Source organism: Schistocerca gregaria, chromosome X, assembly GCF_023897955.1.
Source record: "Schistocerca gregaria isolate iqSchGreg1 chromosome X, iqSchGreg1.2, whole genome shotgun sequence".
NCBI classification, from domain to species: domain Eukaryota; kingdom Metazoa; phylum Arthropoda; class Insecta; order Orthoptera; family Acrididae; genus Schistocerca; species Schistocerca gregaria.
Window position 1 is genome coordinate 817,693,217 of NC_064931.1, and position 19,667 is coordinate 817,712,883.

Consider the following 19,667-nt stretch of genomic DNA (forward strand, 5'->3'; position numbering starts at 1 on the left):
CCAAAACTACAACATGCAAACCGGATGTAGTGTCATTGGTTGCATCGTATGTGCAAAGCAGATAACTACATATCTGAAATCAAGGAGGCATTTATTACTGTAAAGGGTAAAAGAAGGCAGCTGGAATAGCCTATTTAGTCAAGTGGTCTTGAGATGTCATTTAAATGACAAAATGTGGTGGATGGTGAATTTTGCAGATTTGATGGAAGTCAATTACAACTAAAGGTGGTTAAGAGATTAAATATTCATGCTTTAATCATAAATAAATACAAACAGTTGTGCAACTGATATTAAATAACTTGAATTTATCAATGATACATGTGCAAACAAGAGAAGATATTTGGCCATAAACTTTGCTGAATATTTATTCTTGGTGACACAAAGCACAGTATTAAATGGAAGTAACCAAACACAGGTGTGTTGGATTTACTCATAAAGACATGATTAACAGAATCATATGTGAACAACACAACCAGGAAAGAATGAATAACAAATATCAAATCAGTAAAAAATTTCAGCCATTCTTTTAGTTACAATGGTGTCCAAAAAGTTATTAAAATTGTGCTATGTCTGAACAGTCTCCTGCTTGAGCTTTATTTATGGGGAGTCAATGAATCATGGCAAGTTCCTAGAAATACTGCAATATGCAGTGGTAGTGCCTGCTTATAAATATGCGTGCAAGTAATCTCTAATTGCAGATCTGTTTCACTTGTTCCAGTTCTTTTGAAGACATCTGAGCTGCTGCCTTGTGTCTTATGGCTGAATAGGTACTGACTTCTCTGACAGTTGTGGGATATACTAAAATTGATATGTGAATGAATGGTCAGTTAATTGATCCATAATCATTATCTGTTATTTCTCATTTTACACTTGTGTAGGCCCAACTATCATACTGATTTACAAATGAAAGAGTTTTCTGCTGTTGCAGTCTGTGCAGTTTCAGAAATATTGCTACACTTAAATCATTCAGTTTCATCAATAATATAAAGTGTTGCTGTAATCTGTTACATCAGTAAGTAACACGTGTACAGAAGCCCTATTTTACTTCATCTACATGAAGCTTTTTGGCTAAAATGTTTATATCAGACATTTCTTAAAGTGTTTAAGTTATCATAATTCTGTTTTCACCCAAATGAATAGTGAAAAAGTCCTTATTCAATGATTTATAGCATCTTTTCACAGCTATTTTAATTACATAAATACCTGTATCAACTTCACTTTTTCAAATGGAGTTAAAGTAATTCCTGAAGCTAGTATTTTAGTTCTACAAGAGATGACTTCTATCATGTATCACACTTAAAAATTGAATTAGTAATTTCAGAGAAATTCCATTATTTAGAACTTAAGATTTATCTGTTTTTGTTAAAGAGTATATAAATTATAAGTTCATATTTAATTGATAATATACTGGCATGTAATGATACCTATGTTCCATAGAGCATGTTGCAAGTGCTTATTAAATACACAACTGTGTAAGTCTTTTGAAGTGTTCTGTTACTTACTTTTGTATCATCATGAATAATGTTTGTATAATTTAGAACACTGAATAAACCTTTGCTATGAATGTAGCTACTGCAATGTTTTCAAAATTCAAGGGAAGCAATCAGCAGGCAAAAACAAAATGGTTAGTGTTTTAATAGGGAAAAATTCAAGTAACCATCATGTGAAAAATGTTTTTCTTGTGGTAAACTGGATCACATTTCAAAAGACTGAAAAACTCTCTGGTTTCCCTTCAGATGAATAAATCTCTTACCTTTTATTAAAGATTTCCATGGAGGGGAACACTAAATGAGTCTGTAACAATTTTTTCATATTATACAGTCAAATGGCAGTGTATTCTTAAAAAAAAATGCTTTATGACTGTGGCTCAGCACCATCTAAAACTTTTTATTGCAAAACAGGTTTAGTGTGTTTTAAATTCAAAAGTAAAGGTCATATGTTAAGGAACTGTTCTAGCCATGGTGGATCTGCTGTGTTATCAGCTGTAAAAATATTTTCAGAACGAATTCCAAGTTAATGGACGAACTTTATATGTATGGGATTCAAGGGAATTGCTATGGTATAATTAAATCATACATTATAAATAGGAAAAAGTGCACAGAAATCAGATACATTAATAAAAATATAAATTCCATATGGCATTGTTGGCTAGGACATTCCATGTGATGGCTTCAGCAATCTGTCGGGAAGGGTGTTCTTCTTCTGCACACCTTGAGGCAGGATATGGGTACCAGCCTGGTATCCACCTAGTGGGATGTGGGAAATCGCCTAGAAACCACATCTGGGCTGGCCAGTTCACCAGCCCTCTTCATTAGTCCATGCAGTGGATTCGATCTAGGTCAAGCTTGCCTTCGTGAGTCCCAGAAGCGCTGAGTTAACACATTTGGCTAACCATGCAGGTCCTTGCACATTGGCCTCTTTCCTTGTTGATATGCAAGTGCTGTGTTATAGGTGTATTTTTGGGGTGTAGATAAATGCAATGAACGTTATTTAGTTAGTTTCATGTTTCAGGGATCATTTGTACAGTTAATTGTAATGACATGGAATGAGTAATTTTACATTCACATTAAAGTTCAGTTTAAGAGAAGCCTAAAGGTTTTATTGGTTTCAAACCCCTCCTACTCCACTGATGTATTTCTTAGTAGAATCAACTATGCATATATGTTAGTAATAATATAAAATCATGCAGATATTAGTACTATCTGATTATGTAGAGATTCAGTGCAGTAACACAATCATTGCAAACAAGTACTGTAAAACGATTTTTCTGTTTGATGATGGATTATTACAGTAGCCTAAGAATTGAAGACATGGGCTGTAAATGATGGTAAGCAACACTCAATGGGAAAGTTATTGCATGGAAAATATAGTAAGTGGTGTGTCTTAGTCCTATTAGTTGAAAGTTTCATGATAAGCCGATAGAGAGCAGCTCAATCTCCAAATTCAGATCCTAGCTAGTGGTGACTTTGGCAGGATCTGTGCATGTAAACAATGTCACCTGCCCTTAACATAAATGCCTGTTGTCATAACATGTGCAGTGGTTCATGTCTAGAAAATGCTTTCCAGGAACAAGCTGTACATATCGGAGGATGATTAGGATACATATGATTTTGATGAAGGTCCTGGATATGTTCTGAATGAAAATGCACATAAAAAGGTGTTTCTAATCAGGTAAATTTGCATATTTTGTTAAGCAAGTAAACAATGTCAAGTCATATTGCTTGTCACAGTTTATGTGTATTTATGTGACAGTGTGATGACAGGTATGTTAAGTACCATTTTTAACATTGTGGGTGTGCTGCAGTAAGGTGTTTGCATTGGTTTCTTGTAAGAAATTATCTATAGCTGTATGCATACCTTGAAAGCCATATGTACAAAAGTCAATATTAATTGCTTATGCACATTATTATTGCATATGTATGACCTATAAAGTGTGTGCTGCATATTTATATATTAAAAATACAGATTAGATTAGATTAGATTAATACTTGTTCCATAGATCATGAATACGACACTTCGTAATGATGTGGAACGTGTCAGGTTAATAAAAGATGTCTGTACAAGAAATTACATTACACAAAATATTGCATGACACTAATGATTAAGTTTTTTTTTTTTACTTAGTTTATATCTAAAAATTCAGCCAATGAGTAGAAGGAGTTGTCATCTAGAAATTCTTTTAATTTATTTTTAAATGTTAGTTGGCTATCTGTCAGGCTTTTGATGCTGTTTGGTAGGTGCCAAAAGACTTTTGTGGCAGCATAATTTACCCCTTTCTGTGCCAAAGTCAGATTTAACCCTGCATAGTGAAGATCATCCTTTCTCCGGGTGTTATAGGTATGCACACTGCTATTACTTTTGAATTGGGTTGGATTATTATCAACAAATTTCATAAGGGAATATATATACTGTGAGGTTACTGTGAGGATCCCTAGATCCTTAAATAGATGTCTGCAGGATGACTGTGGGTGGGCTCCAGCAATTATTCTGATTACACGTTTTTGTGCAATGAATACTTTTCTACTCAATGATGAATTACCCCAGAATATGATGCCATATGAAAGCAGTGAATGAAAGTAGGCATAGTAAGCTAATTTACTGAGATTCTTATCACCAAAATTTGCAATAACCCTAATAGCATACGTAGCTGAACTCAGACGTTTCAGCAGACCATCAATGTGTTGCTTCCAGTTTAACCTCTCATCAATGGACACACCTAAAAATTTTGAAAATTCTACCTTAGCTACAGACTTCTGTTCAAATTCTATATTTATTACTGGAGTTGTGCCATTTACTGTACGGAACTGTATATACTGTGTTTTATCAAAATTTAAAGAGAGTCTGTTTGCTGAGAACCACTTAATAATTTTGTGAAAAACATCATTTACAATTACATCACTTAGTTCTTGGTTTTTGGATGTTATTACTAGACTTGTATCATCAGCAAAAAGAACTAACTTTGCATCTTCATCAATGTGGAATGGTAAGTCATTAATGTATATCAAGAACAGTAAAGGACCTAAGACCGAACCCTGTGGGACCCCGTGCTTGATAGCACCCCAGTTTGAGGAATCAGCTGTTGTTTTAACATTACACGAACCACTTATTTCAACTTTCTGCATTCTTCCAGTTAAGTATGAGCAAGTTAATGAGATGATGATTTTACTTTTGTGATGTTCAGAGGAATGTAACAGAGATGCATCCTTCAAGAGATGCACCAGGTCCTGACATTCTGAAAGCAAATACAGTTGATGCAAATGATCAGTGGAGTCAACAGAGAGGTTGGAAGAGGGTAAAACATGGAGGTGTACAGGAACAAATGGAGAAAAAAGACATAAAGGAAAGAAACATAGAAGGTACAGGGGCAAGGGTAGAGGAATGTAGTTGTGTGAAGTCATATAGAGATCTCTGGAAGGTACATTGGCGTATTTGTTTTTCTTTGTAAATATTTATTGTGTATTCTTGTTTTCTGACATATTTTGCATCCTGGAGGATCTCCTCACAATGGATCTATTGGAATGAAAAATACCTCGAATCTAATCTAATTTAATTACACATTAATTCATATATAAATATGACCACATGCTGACCATTTACATTTTTTTTTTTTTTTTTGAGAGTGTAATTCCTACCCACCACACTTTACAAAAATAGAAATTCTTCTGCAGAATAGAGAGTTGTCAAAGAGATACTTTTTCTCTCCATTTTCAAATTTAGCATTGCCGTCTGTCAGACATTTTATATCATTGGGAAAGTGATCAAAAATTCTGGTCGCAGCATTGTGCAGCTTTCCATGTGCATAATGTTCAGTAATGAATATCATTTTTTCCTTCTGGTATTGTAATTATGCACATCATTGTTCCCTTTGAACTGCAGTGGATTACTTACAACAAATTCATGAGGGAATTGGCATACAGTGAGGCAATTGTCAGAATGCCTAGCTCTTTGAACAGATCTCTACAAGGTGATCAAGGATGAGCATCACATATTATTCTTACAACACATTTTTGAGCAATGAACACTTTCTTTCTTCAAGTTGAGTTTCCCCAGAACATTATTCCATACAATGTTAGTGAATAAAAATTCACAAAATATATCAATTTACTGATTTGTCTCCCCCAAAAATTTTCTATGATTTGAAGAGTAAATGTGGCTGAACTTAGCTGTTCTAGGAGTTCCAAAACATGCTTCTTTCAATTTAAATTCTCATCAATAAGGACACCTAAAAATTTCAAAGTTTGTACAGTATAGCGTAGTACAAAATTTTTGAAATGAGTAGTGCAAATACAGTGTATAATGTAGTGTTAGACATACTACTGGGTAAAATATAACCAATCACAGATCTGAGTTACAAATTGTCTTTAATGAAAGATTTGGGAATGAAAAGGGTTACTGCCAAGTTTGTTCCTTGGGATCTGACTGACAATTAAAAGCAACATTGAGCTGAAAGGAGTTGTTCTTTGAAACAACAGCCTGAAACTGATCCAGAGTTTCTATCAAAGTTGATGAGTCATTATGCTATGGTTATATCCCAGAAACAATGCAAAAGTCAAGCCAATGGAAGATGTCATCACCCTGTCCAAAAAATGTCTTTAAGTCAAATCAAGCATTAAAACTATGCTATTTTTTTCCTTTTTTGATGTCAAGGGTGTAGTTCATTCAAAGTTTGTTCCCCCATGTCAGACCACCAATCAAACCTTTTATTTGGAAGTTTTAAGAAGATTATGCAACAGTGTTCATCAAAAAAGACCTGATTTGTGGCAGACAGGAGGCTGGTTCTTCCACCATGACAGTGCACCTGCATACAGAGCCATCTCTGTTAGACAGCTTTTGGCTAAAAATGGCATGGTTCTACTACTCCATGCACCTTACTCACCTGACTGGCTCTGTGCCACTTTTTCTTATTTTCACACATGGAAAGGATCATGAAAGGCACCAAGTTGACAACATTGAAGAAATCAAGGAAAAAATCAGGGAGGAGTTTTTGTTGTTGTGGTTTTAGGGTGCAAAACTTCTACAGTCATAAGTGACCATTCTGTGGCTTAGGGAAGGGTAAAGAACCGAATTTTAAATCAGCAGCAATGGGAGTGAAACTTAAAAAGGAGGAAAACCAAAAACGGAAGGAAGTCTTAGAAAACTACTATTGAAGGTGGGGGTTGTTGTCCCCAAAAAAAGAGCTTCAAATGACTGATGTCTTCTCACTGACACTGATAATCTCAAGGACACGATCAGCTGGGTGCGTGTCATCTACTAGGAGGGAAGATATATCAGGCAACAGCTGAAATGGGACACGTAGCAGATTAAAATAGGGACACTGAAAAAAAAAGGTGTCTCACCATCCAGGGTTGAGAGCAGCAAGGACAAAGCGGGGGAGGATCACCACTTAAAAGATGTCGATGGCTAAAAAGACAGTGCCCTATCTGGAGTCTAGTTAAAATTACCTCCTCCCAACGATGAGGCTAGGAGAAAGAGGTCCAAGCACAGGGGAGAGGTTTTATGTCCTGTAATTCATTATTGGGAAGCATAGACCAATGTGTGTGCCATAAAAGAGCAACATGATGACAAAAAATGCTCTGTAGATTGGCTAAGGGAACCATGCAAACAGCAAGCCAACGAAGGCTATATTGGTTGCCTCATTTCTATGGATGCCAATGTGCCCTGTGATCCAGAGGAATGCCACAGAGACACCCCTCAAGTGGAGCAAGTGGGGGCAGTCCTGAATCCAGAGGAGCAGAAGGTGGATGGGATAAAGAGGTTGAGGAGAGAGCTGAGTGAATCTGAGCATATAATATACTGCAGTTGCTTATGGCGACAGATGTATTGGACAAACTGGAGAACAGTGTTTGTCTGTCATTTCTAAAGATGACCACAAAAAATGTTTCGAACGGTGGGAGACTGATGGGACATATGTATTAGTTGTAATGAAGAGTATTTTGAAGGGAATTAAGTTGTTTTGTAAACAATTTGAAAATATACAGCTTTTAAAAAATAATTCCTATAATCATCTTGCTCAGGGTGGAAGCTCCTGATATTATTTTTTCCTGATTCGTGAATTTTTTTTAACTCTGTCTTTATACAAAACAGAATGCAATTTTTTTATTTACCTAGACATGTTTTGACACCTATGTCTCACCTTCTGTGGGCCAAATTTGTGTCTGTAAAATATCATACAAACTTCATGGTTGTTTGTCTACTTTGGTCCAAAAATCTATAAAATGTGCACTTTGTTTAGTTTCTTTAAACTGTTCATCAGAAAATTATGTTGCTAGAGATACTGAATTTTCACAGGATGGCTTTTTTGTGGCAAGACACACATACAGATGTCTATAATATGAGATATAGAGAAAGTGCAGTACAATGTTGCCTGATTATGGGAAAGATAGAAGGTCCAGTATAAAAATTTAAGATACATTTGAAGGAAAGAGAAGCACTTCTATTAATCTTGAGAACTTGGATGGGAAGTTAGTACTAAGCACAAAACAGAAGGCTGAAAAGAGGAAGGAATATGTAGGACTGTAGAAGGAGAATGAACTAGAAGATAATATTGGAGGAAGGGTAGAGGAGGTAGATGAAGATGAGATGGGAAGTATAATACTATAACATCTACAGTGACATCTATGTAACTACTATGCAATTCATACTTGCCTTGCAGAGGGTTCTTTTAACTACCTCCAGACTATTTTTGTACAGCTCCACTCCCTAGCAGCACATGGAAAAAATAAATGCTTAAATCTTTCTGTACAAGCCCTGATTTCTCTTATTTTATTGTCATGATAATTTCTCCCTATTTAGGTTGGTACAAAAAGTATTTTCACATTCAGAGGAGAAATCTTGTGATTGATATTTTGTGGAAAGATCTTGCCACAACAAAAAACACCTTTGTCTTAATGATTGTCATCTCAGCTTGCTTATCATGACACTCTCCCATTATTTCTTCTAACTTTTTTAATGTCCTCTGTCAATCTCATCTGGTAAAGATCCTATACAGCACAGCAATACTCCACCAGAGGATGGACAAGTGTAGTGTAGTGTAGTGTAGTGTAGGCAATCTCTTTAGTTGATCGTATTGCATCTTATGAGTGAACTGCCAATCCAGTCTTCAGATTTGTGTGGTTTATTGTGTAACCAAAATTTAATGTAGTTATTTTTGTACTCATTCAGATTACTTCATGCTTTTCTTTATTCAGAGTGAATTCCCACTTTTCATGCAATACGGAATTCGTATCTAAGTCATTTTGCAATTGGCTTTGATCTTCTGATGACTTTACTTGATGGCAAATGAAGCAATCTAAGAGGACTACTGAGATTGTCTCATAAATAATTTATGTAGATTAGGGACAGCAGAGGGCCTGTAACACTTCCTTTGGTAATACCAGATATCACTTTTGTTTCACTCAATGATTTTCCATCAATTACAATGTATTGTGACCTTCCTGACAGGAAATCATGAATCCATTCACATGACTGAAACAATAGTCCATAGGCACAATTTGATTAGATGATTTGATAAGAAGAATTTGACACAATACTGAAAGACCTATATCAAAACAAGATGACATTGCTTCAGAGTTATTGAGATCCACTGATGCAAACAAAAAATCTGTGTTGTGGTATTGTTACCAGACTAATGATTATAGGAGACAATTAGAAGTGTGAGTCATGGAACATGGGCTAGACGTTATGAATAGAATATGAGAGTAACATCAAACATACATGTTAATATTGTTAATATGATATCAATAGGCTGTGGAGTTTACAACTGAGTAATAGTAATATCAAACATGATTCCAAAGGAAAAGCATGACCTATCACAGAAATGTACAGGGATAAGGGCAAAATACATTATCAAGAATGTTAACTGTGAATAAATGAGATTAATGTTTAATTGTTCAGAGAATCCACCACTGAGTGATGATATAGATGTAAAAGTGCAAGAATTTTGACAGGTTATACAGAGAGCAATGGGAATGTTGGTTCTCAGCTTGAGACACAAGTATAAAGACACAACTTTTGCATGGACTGAGGCACTGCAGAAATTACACTGGTACAAGTGTCATTAGAAAATTATTCCAAAATAGCATAACCTCAGAGGTAAAAATCCAGAAGCTATGGACATATACACACTTTATTAAACATATAAAAGAAGAATTAAGAAGAACAAAAATAGAAAGATTTAGATAATTTATGGAGATTAACATGAAAAACAGATCACTTGGGATATAAGCTCACAAACAGTCCTTTCCACAAACTAATTGAATAAAGGTACAGTAACAAGGCATTTGCCACAGTCAGCAGCTCTTATAGACAATTAATATGATGGCAAAGACATAACAAATATGTCATATGGCATTGTCAGCTTGGAGACTCAAAAGAATTGTTGAGCTGCCTAGTCAGAGAGAGTTTTCTTCCTCTGCCCACAAAAGAAGAGGTGGAGAAGATCAGAGATGACTGTGTAATGTCCTGTCAGTAACAAGGTCATTATAGATGGTGTGCAAGCTCGGGTAGGGAAGCGTGGGGGAAGGAAATTGGCCTTGCCCTTTTAGAGGAGGCATCCCAGCACTTGCCTGAAGTGATTTAGGTAAATCACAGAAAACCTAATCTGGATGGCTGAACTTGTGTTTGAACTGTTGCCCGCCCGAATGTGAGTCTAGTGTGCTAACCACTGTGCCACATCACTTGGTCCCTTTGCACACCATAATTCCTTTCCTCACTGTAAGTGAGAGTTGTGTCTTAAATGTACCTGTTGACTGAATGTAACTGTAATGGGTGTGTGTACAAAGCTGAGATGTGTTTGGGTTCTGTGGTGATGAGACAGGGGAAGAACTGGTTCCAGCTCATACCCTATTCCTCTTGAACAGCAGCAAGAGGATTATCAGGCTTATTGTGCCAATCTGACGGCCAGATCAGTATCACAGTGTCCTGTGTCCTCACTTCATGAGACACTGAAGATAGGTTTTAGATATAATCCAGGATATTGGTGCAAAGTCTGATACTGTGTAACACCTCTCCTCCCCAAGCTGGCCAAATACTGGTGGTCAAAATTTATTCCACCAACATCATTCAAACTGGCTACCTCTGGACTGAGTGTGAATAAATGGGTATAAGTTACCAACCTCAGCTATGGAGGCAGGGTACAAGACAAAGATAAATGGTGATTATGAAAAGAGTTACGGGGACTATGAAAATAATGGGGTTGTATATTTATTAAAAAAAGAAGAAATTTGCAGTCACTTATGGGTAAAATAGAAAAAATCTGAAAGGATAAGGGGGACTCATGATGAAGTAATACAAATCTTAATTGATCAGATGGTCATTTACAAGTGCAAGCTCTACAATGAATGTCTTACAAGGGAAAGTGTCCACTTGTTGCAAGGAAGTTGAGGTGATAATTGGCAGTAAAGAGAAAAAACATTGATCTTATGACATGGAAATCCTACACAGCTGTTCATACCCTAAAAACTTTGGGTACAATATTTGAGAAACAGCTACATAAATATTTCATCATTTTTCAGGAGTGCATCCAGGATATTATCAACTAATGTACCAATATTACAACTGACAACCTTTCAGCCATTTTCAAGGTGAACTCACCTATAGAATGGCAAGATTTTTTTACACACTTTCCACTGTGGAGTAAATACACATGTGTCAGACATAATACAATTGGTAGCAATAGCATCAGTCATAGATATCTAGAGTCAGTGAATCAACAGTGCTTATGAAGTATTTGGTTGACTAATATTGATGTCATATGTTGTAATGCCAGGCAGTGAACACCGGGAGCAATATTTACTTTGAGAGTACAGATGTAAAATGAGGTGTTTCCACATATTTTCAAGCTGGAAACCCTCATTTTGGTTTAGCAGGCTGTCTGAAAAATGATGGAGTATTCAATATTCTGCGGAAAATTCAAGAAAAAAATTACATAAATATTGTATAACTGTAGAGTATTATGTGGCATAAGCACCCATCAGAATGGAATCGGGAGAGGCAACAATTAAAGTGATATCACTTGCAACTGATACTCAGCCTATGTAGTCATTAACAGCAGGAAATGATCTGAAGGCCACTTCCCACACTGTATGGTGGCCATCTTGTTTTCGATACCCAAGACATTTGGAGCATGCAGAAGTGCTATAAAATTACAAAAGAGATAAGTGCTACAGAACACAAGCATTTTTAATGTGTCCACAACATAATGAAAATCACTTGTGATCAGTATATAGTCTGGGGTTTTAGGGTGGAGCCTATACTACTAAAGTTATATAACACCAGCAGTGTAAGAGCACTGGAGGTATTTATAAACAATGTTCTCTTTGTCGTAAGTGGTTACTTAGGTCAATAGAAGACTAGTATAACACTGTACTCTTACTAACTTCAGGGATAATTTGAAACTATCAAACCTGCCATAGCGCATAAAAAAAACCCATCTTGCTGCTGAGAAGCAAATTATCAAGAAATAAAAAAGGAAAATTAAATAGCATTGGGTACAATAGCAATAATATATGTACATGTTTCATAAACAAATATAACATCACTTCTTTATGCTAATTTTTGTTTCAATTTGGAAAAGAGGAATAGAAGCTCTAGTATATGGTTAGCTAATAGTCACTAACAACTCTCATTTGCTACTTACTGGAGAAGGACATGGTGATGTACTGGCAGAAGACAGAGATTTTTCATTTTCATCTGGAAGTTCAACAGAACTCATTCGCATGTTCCTTGCAGACAGTAGCCTGCGGTTGTGAACAGGGCTTGATGGAGCTATGAAAACAATTTAGATACACTATATCTACTGTTATAGATCAGAATATATCAGTATTACAGCATAACACAAAATAGAATACTTCCTGTGTAGCTTAATGAATTAAATTTCATTTAGACTTCATAAGTTAACATCTGTTTAATAGTTTGGATTCACATAGCACTCATTGAATTCTAGATATGGAGGAAAATTCTATATTGTAATAGTATATCAACAAATGTGCATGCTCCATAAATTATAAATTTATAGTCATGCACAGATTTAAATAAAGGTAATACCATTTTTGAAATTTTTACTATGTTCATAAACTTTGTAGCTATCATTAAATGCTACTATTAAGCTGCTGTTTTGATATACTTCTTTATAAGACTAAAAAATCATGACATATTATGAAGTATTTTTAGAGTTCCTTCTTAAACACCACTTAATCAAATTATTTTCATCACCAGAAACCATACCCAGTATGTTGATAATAATACATATAAAATGTAGAAGAAATCATGTATTAAAGAGAAATTTCCTCTTTGCACACAGCTTAAAAGCACCACATAATGAAACTTCCTTTGAATTTTGTCTTATGCTATGATTCCTGTCACAGACATTATATGTAATTGTTACAGGAAACAAACAGTAATATAAGAAAAATAAAAGTAAGCAACTAATATTTGAAAATATACTAATGTATTATCACATAAAGTTTTTTCCAATACTACTTGAAAACTACATACAATGGGGTCTGACTTGCAGTTAACTGAATCTAATACTAATATGTAAATTACAAAAAGCATATAATACAGTAAAGGTGACTGCAGCAAAACATGCTTCTTACTTCTCATACAAATGATGATTTCAAGTGGCATGTAAATACTCCTCCCCCTCGCCCCCCCCCCCCTCCCGCACACACACACACACACCTAACACTGAAATATCTATAGATCAATGAATTACATCCTTCTATGGCAAGGATGCTTGCTATTAGCACTATACATAGTTCTTCTAAGTAAATATATAGTTCTACTAATGTTAATTTGTGAAGCTATATTGCTACGTGGAGTCATGCCATTCCTTTTGTGATCATGCAAAAGCTAAATGATTTGCTAAGTTTCAACTGCATAATACCAGTACACTTAATAATGGTTTGCTATTCATCTAACATATTCTCATGACAAACAAATAAAAGCTTTTTCTACAGTCAATGTAAATACCATTCAAACTACTGCAGAAAAAATATGATGTAGATAAGGATTCTGTATAAGTAGTTACATGTTCTCAAAATATGCATTTGAAATCAGAACTGCTGTTTTTTTAAAGCACATATCTAATCTGCTCCCATGTCGCTACTTCTACTTAAAAAGTATAAGGAGCTATTTATGACATTTATTTCCGGTTCAAAGTGGATTATTTTCTTGTAACTAGATGAAACAATGACAATCTGAGTTAAACTGTAACGTTTCCTACAAATTAACTCCTGTTAGAAATAGATATGGCATACTTGACCAGCATCGACCATTATGTATAAAGACAGTTCTGTGTTGGCGCGGTATTTCTTGGGAGCCTACGCAAACAAAAAAACTAACTGAAAACACATTTAATAATTTCAGGAGAACTTAAATTTTATAACTGTTTTAGTGACTGAAATTATTCTGAATGTGTAGTCATAATGAGAGTAATTATTAAGATTGTTCCACAGTGGGGATCTTCCCTGTTGCCCTATAATGACAAAGTCCAAAAACAAGAAATTTTCAGGAAAGTTGGAAGTAAGTGAATAGTATTTGATCTTTTTCCCCTGGCTGCAGTCACCAGTTGTAGAATTTCACTTTTGAAATGAGGTAGTGTATATGTGACCCTGCAAAAGGCAAGTAAAACAAAAAAGAAACCAGTGTCTATGTGCTGTCTGTAAATAACTGAGAGAAACAGATATACATGGGTTTCAATAAAACATGCAAACTATAGTGAAAAGAGATGATTTTTTAAATAGAATAACAAGGAAAATTAAGTCAATGTTACTTAAGAAATGAATCAGCTGTAAAAAAATCATTTGACAGGTGATGTAAAAAATAAACAGGAAGGTAAAAGAACTGCATAAACTACTAAACTATAGAGGCAGAGAAGGTGGTGTATCCACCTGAAAACATAGGGGGTAATCATTAGTTGAAATGCAACAAAGAACTGTCATTCATGCACCTGATTGTGTTTGTCAACTTAATTAGAGCAGCATCTACTAATTTTATTTAAAATACAGTTTCTTAAAGTTAGTGTCTGTAAGCTATTGTAGCAACCTTGTGTCTCACCATAAAAGTGAACCAAAACTAAAGATAAGGTTTTGTGCATGGCAGCTACACACCAACCTCCTTCCATTCCATGTATTTTAGACTTCTTGTATGGCTTATAAATAAGGAGAGAAAAAGATTAGGACACTGATTAGCAGAACAAGCAATGTGCATGGATTTTCACATTTCATAGAGTTGGTTGAAATACAGCATGTGTATAAGGGCGTGCAGGACTCAACACTGTTTCTTTCTGTAAAAAGAAGTTGCACAAGAGTGATAGATGCATTGCAGAAAGGAATTTAATACAGTATATTTACAGCCATTAAGCACAGACACTGTTATGTACAAACATATTGTTCTTAAGATATTTCTTTTTAGCTGTGTATGATGTTTTTTAGTGGAAATGATTCACTTTTTTTAAATATTTCTGTTGGTTGATCAAAGAAGCTAAAGTATTTAATTATTTCATGTTATTTTCTCAACAACTTTAGTGAATCTTTGGGGCACATATATTGCAACCGATTCAAAATAAATGTTTAAAGGTAAAATGAAACTGATAAAGTACAGTTTTGTTTTCCTCCTCCAGTTCATTTATGATGCTGAACTGTACAGTTTCATAATAACCTCAGTAAAGGGCCTGCCAACAACAGTTAATATAAATTGTAATATACACAAAATCGTTATCTAGTTTGTCCATGTTATGGCTGTAAATATACAATAATTCTACTAGAAGGCATCACAATATGGAATAATGACTTTATGATTACACTCAATGCGAGATGAGGAAGAGTGGCTAGTCTGTGGGTCAAGACAGGCTGACTGAGCTGCTGCATGTCTCCGTTTCTGTACATGCTCTGTAGACTCTGGTGAATCTAGTGACAAACTTTTCATGCGTAGATTCAGCTTCTGTCGTCTTGGGCTATGGGGGGCTGCACAACAAATGGTAAAGTTAAAATTAATATAAATATATATTTGCTCCTAAACATAGAAATTATATATTTACATTGTTGTAAAGTCCTTATTTCTGTAGGTGGAGAGACAAAAAGAAATAAGACTCATGCATTATCTTGCCACTTCATCTCAATACTTTCCTTGCATAAGTGCTGTGAGTAAGTGGAGCATAACTTAACAAAGTATTGTGTTTCTTACATATTGCAGACAATTAAAATATACAGATCTACGAATCAGGCTGTAGAAACTGTGCACAACCCACAAGATCCTTTCTAGGTGGTTATTTGTTCCATAATATACATAAAGGACATTATGATGACTATATTTTCTGAGATATGGTGCAAGCACTACATCAAAAAATAGTTAAAATGTGGCAGGTCACTTGGGGATCAAACCAGGAGTTAAATATTATGTATTATGAAACCCAAATAGAAATTACAAGTAAAATAGTTAAACAAAGTTTCTAAAAATGCTGGTGCAGCTCCCTATTTGTTTTGCTCTTGTTTGATGGATTCATTTGCTTCCAAGCAACCAAAAGATGTTACCTTGAAGTTCACCCGTTCACACAGTATGTTCCATAGTTCCAATGATTAGCAATCCTATGTCATTCACCAGCCTTGGCTGGATGGTCTGTGTCAACATTACAATAACATTACCACAATGAAATGGATACAATATTGCAATTTGAACTACAGTATTAAAATTGATGCTATAAAACATATTAATGTTAAGACCTAGACTACAACATACTTATAGTAATAACACAGCTATAAAATCAATACTGGAACATAGTGTGGTTGAATAGTGGACTTGCTGCTGTAGTCATGGCATTGAGTTGCAGCTCAGATACTGTTCTATCACCAGATACTGTTCTATCCCCAGAGAAGAATTCTTCAGTACTGTACAAAGTTTGCTCTTTTAATGTATTCAAAATTTTAATTCTGAATTGCCCCAAAGGCAATGACTGAATATCCTTAGGTTGTGCACTAAATAATTTTAGGGGCACCATTGAGAAGCTGTTGCATTTCTTTGTTAATCAATATCTTGATGATCAATAACACTCGAGTCAAAATATAAATACAGAGATAAAGGTTTGATGAACTCATCAGCATTAACTATAGGCAGATTATATGATGTAATAAGAACAGTTGTCATAATCTACATGCTCAAAAAGGTTGAAGATTTGAAGGAAAGCAACAAATTTCAAAATATTGTGGTGTTTTTTCTAATTATGCTGCTTGGTTTCTCCCATTGTCAATGTAATACAGTATCTCATGACTCCACTGATTATGCAAACCCAGAATCTATATATCTTTATAACACATATGAGGAATGGCTAATAATATAGCTTTGTAATTTGGTTTTGAATATCTGGATATTCCTAGTTTCTGCAGTGTGCTTGCATGAAATTTGTTAAAGTTTTTACACCAGGATAAAGATCTAATTGTACCCTAGTCAGCAAAGCAAGGTGTAACTCATTATTTTGGTCTACTGTTTCCGGCAGTGTGGATAAGAATCACTTTGTGCAAGTGTGGTGCCACAGATGCCATAATGCAAACAAAATTATATTGTAGCTATACACAATAAATGGCCATAGTATTACCAGGGGTTGTGCTACTGGTATAATGTTTCTTGATTGACTTTGTAAGAACATTTGTGAATTTCAATACCAATTTCTCTGTAGCAAAGCAATGATAAAAGCCAACTTAAGAATTAATCAAAAAGTTTTTGTCAGAAAAGTGGGTCATTACTATATCATAAGGTACTTTCTCAAGGACCTTTGAGAAAACTAGATGGAGTGAAATGAGTCTGAAATTGGAGCATAATTAGTTACTTCTACTCCTAAATGGGCACTGCTGCTGCATCTTTCAGTTTTCAGGCAACTCACCATGGGCTGATTTACTTCATAATAATTCAAATTATGTCTTCTCAATAGCACATTATTTAAATAATTCACACTGTATTCTTAACCTTTAGCTCAGCTACAGGTAAGCATGTATCAACTTGTGTGGCAGTATTGAAAATTTAGTGGAATGAGTTAAATAATGGACTTGTAGCTTGGAATGAAAATGATTTACTAGAACTTATGCAGACACAATAAACTTATTATATTTATCCAAGCACATTGAAACATTTCAGTGTAAGCTTACGTTATTAATTAAGGATTAATATAAAACAGGTTTGAGACAAAAAAGGTAATGAAATAGTTCTACATGGAACATATGGAGTAAGTGGGACATTGTGTGATCACAAAGAATGTGCTGCTACTGAAGTTTACAGACCATTGAATTTCAGCTCACAGTTTACTACAGGGTATGTTACGCACAACACTTGTAAGTGTCCAAAGATTCTCAAAAATATACCTTTTGTCATATAAATACACATTGAAATTAGGGGATCATTGTTTCTGAGCAAGAATATTGTTGTGAAAAGTTTCTAGAAAGCTTAAATTAAGTTTACAATTTGTGATATAGTATGAATTTTGTGCACAAATTGCAAAATATTGAAAAATACACAATATATCATGACACATCGGAGCCTTGATGCAATCAGTGAAAGAGTATGGATAAGCAACAGGAAGTGTAAAATATTAAAATTTATAATTTTTGATCAGACCTATCTGGCATACACAGTCTCACACAAAGAAAAATCAGGAATTTGGCTTATATGAGTAAATAAATGTATGAAGTGCAAGATTTTGTACTTAGCTGAATTTGGGCCACCTCCTACATTAGTATGTCAAAGATGAATGCTGCAGCATCATTTCATCACAGGCAAAAGGGCCAGGAAATGCATCTTCCACGTGACATGACTAACAATGCAAGGAATCAGGGCTACCAGAGGAGAGAGTTGAAATGATAATTGCATCGCCATCACCAGACTCCATAACGAAAACACTTCAAAAAGAGGTAAAAGCATTAGAACCATCATCAGCACCAGCAAAGTATGTAAAAAAAGATTCTATTAACACCTTTTCTTCAATTTTTCATGGAATATTTCAAAATGTGCTTTCCAAAGAAGCTGTCAAGTATCACATCAAATTACACAATAAAAAGCCAAGTTCTTGGATCACAGCTGGCATCAAAACTTGTTGTGGAACTCTAAATAGACTGAATTCAAAATTGAAGACATCTACAGATCCACAGCTCATAGAATATGTTAAGAATTACAAGAGGATACATGAAAAAAGTAACTGCTGAGGCAAAATTTGTGAGTAATGATAACTTAATAAGACAGTCTGATAACAAATCAAAAGCTATATGAGGTATTATGAAGACTGAGACAGGAAAAAGGTGTGAAGACCAGTATATCATTCTCTCAAAAAGAAAAAAAAGTCAATATTAAAATCAAATTTGCAAAATTACATCAACAATTATTTCATTATGCAAAAAAAAAAAAAAAATAAATAAATAAATAAATAAATAAATAAAAAAATTAAAAAAATCCAACAGATGAACATGAAGCTTGAAACTTACAATAACAGCAGGAGTAGATGAGGTGCCTATTTATATCATAACAATGACAGCTGCAGAAATTACAAGGCCCTTGGCATACATAGCCAATTTATCATTTAGTGAAGGAGTGTTTCTGGAAACGGCGACAAGCGTAAGATAGAAAACTGTTGGCCAATATCCCTCCTTCCAGCTTTTTCCAAAATAATAGAAAAATTAATGAAGCACAGAATCAACAAATATCTAAATGACCTTAAGTTACTAAATAGAAATCAGCATGGCTTCCAGACAGGTAAAAATACAGAAACAGCACTAATGTACTACACTGAACAAATAACCAAAAATCTAGAAAAAGACAATTTAGATTTCTCCAAAGCTTTTCACACTGTCAATCATGGCATTCTTTTAGAAAAACTGGAAGCATTAGGTATTTATGGGGTGGGGAAAAAGTAAATTGAATCATACCTACAAAACAGAACACAGAACTGGTGTCAGATTAATCCAACTAGAAAATAAATTTAGTATCAGATGAAAAAAAAACTGTAAAGAGGAGTGCTGCAAGGCAGTATTCTAGGTCCCTTATTGTTCCTTGTCTACATAAATGACATTCACACATCAGATGGAGCAACAAAGGCCATATTATTCACAGATGACACTAGTGTGATAATAGGTGCAGCAAAGCAAATGCTGCAAACAACTAGTGTTAAAGTAATAAACACTTGGTTCAAT

At 34.8% G+C, this 19,667-nt stretch overlaps 1 protein-coding gene and 1 non-coding gene across 8 annotated transcripts in view; one reads left to right on the forward strand and one right to left on the reverse strand.

Annotated features, from left to right (window-relative positions):
• LOC126297890 (uncharacterized) overlaps positions 1-19,667 on the reverse strand; it is a 2,130,251-nt gene that overhangs the window by 33,531 nt on the left and 2,077,053 nt on the right. For 3 of the 7 annotated variants that reach the window (XM_049989191.1, XM_049989194.1, XM_049989195.1), the window contains 2 exons: positions 15,303-15,464; positions 12,137-12,264 (listed from right to left, as the gene is read on the reverse strand). In XM_049989191.1, coding sequence (XP_049845148.1) covers positions 12,137-12,264; positions 15,303-15,464 — 290 coding nt within the window. Of the gene's footprint in view, positions 1-12,136; positions 12,265-13,757; positions 13,821-15,302; positions 15,465-19,667 lie in introns of all 7 variants that reach the window. The other 4 variants (XM_049989197.1, XM_049989196.1, XM_049989193.1 and 1 more) reach the window with 2 other exon arrangements.
• On the forward strand, positions 1,717-1,835 carry LOC126300035 (U5 spliceosomal RNA). The gene has a single exon (XR_007552857.1). It is a non-coding gene; the product is annotated as a U5 spliceosomal RNA (small nuclear RNA).